Raw genomic sequence first — 6000 nt, forward strand, 5'->3', positions numbered from 1 at the left:
CCATCAAAACTATGAAATAGCACATATGATATCATGTAGTAACCAAAGAAAGTGTTAAACAAATTAAAAAATGTTTTATATTTGAGATTCTTCAAAGTAGCCACCCTTTGCCTTGATGACAACTTTGCACACTCTTGGCATTCTCTCAACCAGCTTCACCTGGAATGCTTTTACAACAGTCTTGAAGGAGTTCCCACATATGCTGAGCACTTGTTGGCTGCTTTTCCTTAACTCTGCGGTCCGACTCATCCCAAACCATCTCAATTGGGTTGAGGTCGGGGGATTGTGGAGGCCATGTCATCTGATGCAGCACCATCACCCTCCTCCTTAGTAAAATAGCCCTTTCACAGCCTGGACAAAATTCCACCGGTCTAATGTCCATTGCTCGTGTTTCTTGGCCCAAGCAAGTCTCTTCTTCTTATTGGTGTCCTTTAGTAGTGGTTTCTTTGCAGCAATTCGACCATGAAGGCCTGATTTACACAGTCCCCTCTGAACAGCTGATGTTGAGACGTGTCTGTGACTTGAACTCTGAAGCATTTATTTGGGCTGCAATTTCTGAGGCTGGTAACTCTAATGAACTTATCCTCTGCAGCAGAGGTAACTGTAACGTAACAAAATGTGGAAAAAGTCAAGGGGTCTGAATACTTTCCAAATGCACTGTAAATTAAATATCTACTTGAGAAATTTGACATTACAGTATTCAGACGTAGCCTACAAACGTCAATGGAAAAAGGTGAACCCTCTGATTTTCCGTTAAACTGCACTTCAGAACGAATCACAGAGCAAAATACTTAAAATAGCTTATCTATTTACTAATGTGAAGTGGGTCCAATTAAATGAGAGATGGGATGAATGGTAGCCTATCCCAACTTGTAGGCCTAAAGGCTATTTCGCGAGTATGAAACCATCAGTCAGAAAAGGTGAGGAATTTTATTCTGCAATGATCATGGAATTGAAATAAATAATAGAAAATAGAAATCTATTTCTATAATTATTTTAAAATTCAAAGATCAAAAATTGATTTTCGCTCTTTTCACTAATGGCAAATGATTTCATCTTAATATATTTAGCTAGGCCTACCTGCACAAGGCCACTACTAGTCTACTTTTGCCTTCTTACGATGCAATACTTCAACCACTAGAAACTGTGCATACGCCTGGTCTAAAGCAGGGGTGCCGAACTAATGTTATTTCCTTGCCATCAAAATTTGCAAAAAAATAGTCCTATATTCATCATTTTGGGATTTTTCAATGCTCCCTAACTGTCTTGTGATTTACTAGCGAGCTGGACAGTCAAGAAACTGTATGACTGTAGGTCCATTGACTGCACAGTGATTAGTGAGCTGGACAGTCAAACTGTATAATAGTGTGGTCCTCTGCAGCTCAATTGGTAGAGCATGGCGCTTGTAACACCAGGGTAGTGGGTTCGATCCCCGGGACCCCCCCATACGTAAAAATGTATGCACACATGACTAAGTCGCTTTGGATAAAAGCGTCTGCTAAATGGTTTATTATTATAAATATAGGTCCATTATAATTTATACGGTTTAGATTTGGTTTGTCATTTTAAAGTATGAGTGTTTTTTGTTTTTGTTTTTTACTCAAACCAGCTCCGTGGGTTATATGTTTGACACCCCTGGTCTAAAGTTTGTGGGAGGATAAGCACATTCTCACGTCAAGTTCAGTTTTTATTAATGGCAACTTTAGTGTGAATACTGGCGCACGCATGTTTGGGGCATATTTTGTGCGTATGCAACACTTATGAGGCCTCTGAAGAATATGAAATACTAATTTTGCATGATTTCCTTTGTATATGAATCATTTCTCATTGTTACTCAATCATATAGGGCAGGCATTTTTGCAGTGTAAATAGTTTTTCTGTACAGGTTCACGTCTTGATTCTTATGTGAAGATCAGATGATTTGTCATAAGATGTTAAGTGTTTTCAGATAATTGTTTACTGAGACAGGTCTATGGTATGCCTATGTTCCTACACAACTGCCAAAATAAAGGAAACACTTGAGTAAATGAGGGATACAAAGTATATTGAAAGCAGGTGCTTCTGCACAGGTGAGGTTCCTGAGTTAATTAAGCAATTAACATCTCATCATGCTTAAGGTCATATAAAATGCCCAGTTGCCCATTATTTCAGCTACCATGGCTAGAAGAGATCAGCGACTTTGAAAGAGGGGTCTCAAAGGAGCATAGGTGGTTTAAAGTATGTGTGTCTCACCAGCGCTCAACTCAATTGAACACTTATGGGAGAGTCTGGAGTGGCGCCTGAGACAGCATTTTCCACCACCAAAACACCAAATTATGGAATTTCTCGGGAAGAATGGCGTCACATCCCTCTAATAAAGTTCCAGACACCGGAAGTGGCTTCTCAATCCTCGTTACCTGTGGTGATATTAAATATTAGCGATATTACTGTGCAATGTAGATGTTATATTTACACCTGAGATTGCATAACAATTCGTATGTTGATGTAGTGTCCATCGGTTATGAATGTTTCAAACTGTTGAAGTTGTGCTTTTATGTCAGTTCCTGGTTTCAAAGGGCATCAAAAATAACCATGAGCCTTTGCGTTTCTGCCGCCACAGAAACAGACCCTGGGTCTGTTCTAACGCGACAAATGTCGGTTAATCCAGAGGTAAAACCTCACGTAGTTTGGACAACTGCGTGATCTGCCCACGGGAGAGTATAATGCGACAAACAAATTACGTTCCTGTTATTATGCTATCGAGTGCCATGTGTTTGCTAACAGATCTCATGGTTTATTTTAGTGCTGTGTATGGCAACTCAGTTAACAGAAATTGAAACGCAACACCTCGCCCAACAGGCATTTTTTCTCTCCAAATTTCCAGGGGTCATGTGAATTTTATCTGCTCCGATTAGACGATACAGACCGCAATGCTGTATGGGATGAGTAGTTTGTTAGCCCCCTAACTCTGGTATGTACACAGTCTTGTACCCTTGACTTTTCATATCACTTTTTTTTTAAAGCGTTTTCTAATCTTTTGAACTAATTGTCCACCCCGGAGATTTTTTGAACCTATTCCACTTGACCAGCACTTTTTGAAATTAGCATGCTAAAAATAAATTGCTGTGTCAGTTCCGGAACCATAACAATTTACACTTACATTTTAGTCATTTAGCAGACGCTCTTATCCAGAGCGACTTAGTGAGTGCATACATTTTGTATTTTTTCCATACTGGGCCCCCGTGGGAATCGAACCCACAACCCTGGCGTTGCAAGCGCCATGCTCTACCAACTGAGCTACACAGGGCTGTGGAAAGAGCCCTATTGAAGCTGTTCCTGCTGCTCATGATGTCCCAACGACCTTTTAAGAGGCACCCTGTGTTTCCTTTATTTTGGCAGTTACCGGTATATTCATGTGGCTGTACTTGTTTAGGATATGAATATCTCCTGGAGGCTACTACCAAGGCAGCTAGTCCTGTTTTTCCACGGTATTCTCTGAGCTTTGTCAGCCCTTGTACCTAACATCATTAAAACATTTATGCCCTTAAAGCAGCATGTATGTCTTAACTGGCTGAAATGGATGGGAACCATATTGACATGCACTGAGGATGAGCATAAAACAAGCTGTGAATGCTTGATGTCACAGTGGCAAAAACTTTATTGCATTTAATTTGACACAGTAACAAAGTAAAACAATGTTTATGTAATCCAAAATCTTCCAGAAGTAAAATTATGTAATTGTCACACCTTGATCTAGTCTCGTTCATCAACCGCTTGTACCTAGTAGTCTGACACGAGACTAATCCAATTATAAAGGTCTAGCATTCCTGTAACAATTATGTGAACCTTTAAGAATTCATTTTGATATAGGGTACTGGCCTGTTAAGGTCTTCACACTGTTGGCCCAAGACTCCTTTGAAAACTTCAAAGCGGTGATTCAGATCTTTTTGAGCATGGATTTTATATTTAGTCCCAAATGCCCCATCGGTAGAGGCTGTTCCATAGAAGACTCTGCCTATCCTAGAATGGACTAGCGCCATGGCACACATAACACAAGGCTCTCGAGTAACGTACAGGTCGTACCCGGTGCAGATGTATGGCTGACCGCTCTCCTCTGCACTATCCCCGTCCTGCACGACCCCACAGGTTGTCATGGTGCTGGCACCCTGTTTTTGAGAGGGTGAGGAATAGGGCAAAACAGACTGGCATGCAGGGTACTTATCATATGTGTAGGCCCCACCACCCTGCCCACGTGCCACAAGGTCAATGCAGACCATGATGGCGTGATGAAGTGGGTGACCGCCTTTCCGGCAGTCATGTCCCACAGCGAGGATCCTCTCTGCCTCTGGGTCAACGACTGCAGCCCCCACAGCCTCCATGCCACTCTGCTGCCCCGCTCTGGCTGCAGCCACAGCAGCCATCATGTACTCCTGCATCTTCGCTTTCTGAGAGGAGGTGAACAGCTGGCCCTTCAGGGCCACAGTCACCTGTTTGTCCTCGTGAAAGGAGGTGGGCCAGTGTTTGCTGGCCTGCTCAAACTGAGGTCTGGTCAAAGGAGGGCATGCTGGTATCTTGACCAGGAAAGGGTCCCCTAGACCTTCACAGTTTAATCTACCTGAGGACGACAGATCAGATATGTGCATGTCCTTACTGTGGTCAATGACTGGTGCATCACTGGCTAGGCATACAATGACCTCCAGAGGGTGAGGGCTGCCCTTATCCTTGCATGACCGTACTCTCTTGATGTGCAGAAGTCCAGGTAATGGGTATACTTTGGCCAACTCCTTTATCAAACGAGAGGTTTCTTTCTTGTTGATGATGGGAGCTGCAAAGGCCTCGATTAGCTCAGTGTCTTGTGACTGCTCGTTGGACAGCACAGGGTAAGCAACCCAGGAGTCGAAGTCACACTCAGATTCTTTCCTGCGTTTGGGCTGTGGCTCCATTTCAAAGTACCTCTGTTAAAAATCAGGACGAAACACAACTCGGATCCAGACAAAATGTTTACAACAAGAAGATAAACATTGGATGCGGTGGCGCAGATATGTGAGGTTGTTTCAGAGCATGCGGGAAAAAAATACTGTCAGTGTATACTTAACATTACCGCATAATGATCGATGAATTCAATTTACCTTGTTGACCAGCTTTGATTAGAAGTGTAAGAAGTGACCGATTTCATTCAGATACGTGGAGCTAGCTCTCCCTTTCCATCCATGCTTGTTGATGTCCGACTGCATCTAATATCCCCCTGAAACAAAGGCTATCACTCTTCATAGCCACCCACGGTTTTGTTTCCTAGATAAATAAAATGTACTGATTTAAATTAAAACAATCCTTTGATATCGACAAAACCTTTTCAATTTTCTTAATATTTCTCAAATCGGAAAAATGAAACTGCACCTACATTAGAATGTTATTTGAGGTTTCATGGAGGAATTGTTTATGTGACAAGGCTTCTCACAAATACAATAAGTACACGGTCGTAGCAGGTTAAGATTAGGAAAAAGGGTTAGGGATGGCTTACATGCAACAGCAAAAAATTGTCTATTTTTTACATTAATTTGACAAAAGCTGGATCCCGTCATGACCGAAGTACACGCGACGTCACTAGCTTCTATGAAGGGGCCAGAGTTCCGGTCTAAGAGCACGGTTTCAACTGCTCCTACAGTCTTGCTTTGGTACTACAGTTTAACTGGAGCCCTGCACAGAGAGACCATTTCCATACACAGCCACATAGCGAAGTCAGATTTGAAAAATCCTAATAAGACACTTTAGTCATCACCTTTTGTGCACAAAACATCCATTGAATTATTCAAATAACTGTTGCTGAGGCCAATTTTTTACATTAATTTTTTCATCACTCACAGCTGAAGATAATGGCTGTGTTCAAGAGCATCAAAACGACTGCGACTGCAGACTGATCTACAAATCACCTTGCATCATAAATAACTACTCATTATTATTTGTAGATCAGTCAGTCACAATTTACCCATGATACATTGTGGTTTTGATCCTCTCGAACAC

The 6000-nt window shown here is 41.9% G+C and overlaps 1 protein-coding gene across 1 annotated transcript; it reads right to left on the reverse strand.

The window, feature by feature from the left end:
- Window positions 1-3619: 3619 nt before the first annotated feature.
- Window positions 3620-5567, reverse strand: LOC121536661 (probable inactive tRNA-specific adenosine deaminase-like protein 3). The gene is made up of 2 exons (XM_041844074.2): window positions 5109-5567; window positions 3620-4934 (listed from the first exon to the last, which is right to left on the reverse strand). The coding sequence occupies exon 2, from the start codon at window positions 4920-4922 to the stop codon at window positions 3828-3830; it is 1095 nt and encodes a 364-aa protein (XP_041700008.1). The 5' UTR covers window positions 4923-4934; window positions 5109-5567; the 3' UTR covers window positions 3620-3827.
- Between the last annotated feature and the right edge of the window lie 433 nt (window positions 5568-6000).

This window comes from Coregonus clupeaformis, chromosome 23 (genome assembly GCF_020615455.1).
Source record: "Coregonus clupeaformis isolate EN_2021a chromosome 23, ASM2061545v1, whole genome shotgun sequence".
Classification (NCBI taxonomy): Eukaryota; Metazoa; Chordata; class Actinopteri; order Salmoniformes; family Salmonidae; genus Coregonus; species Coregonus clupeaformis.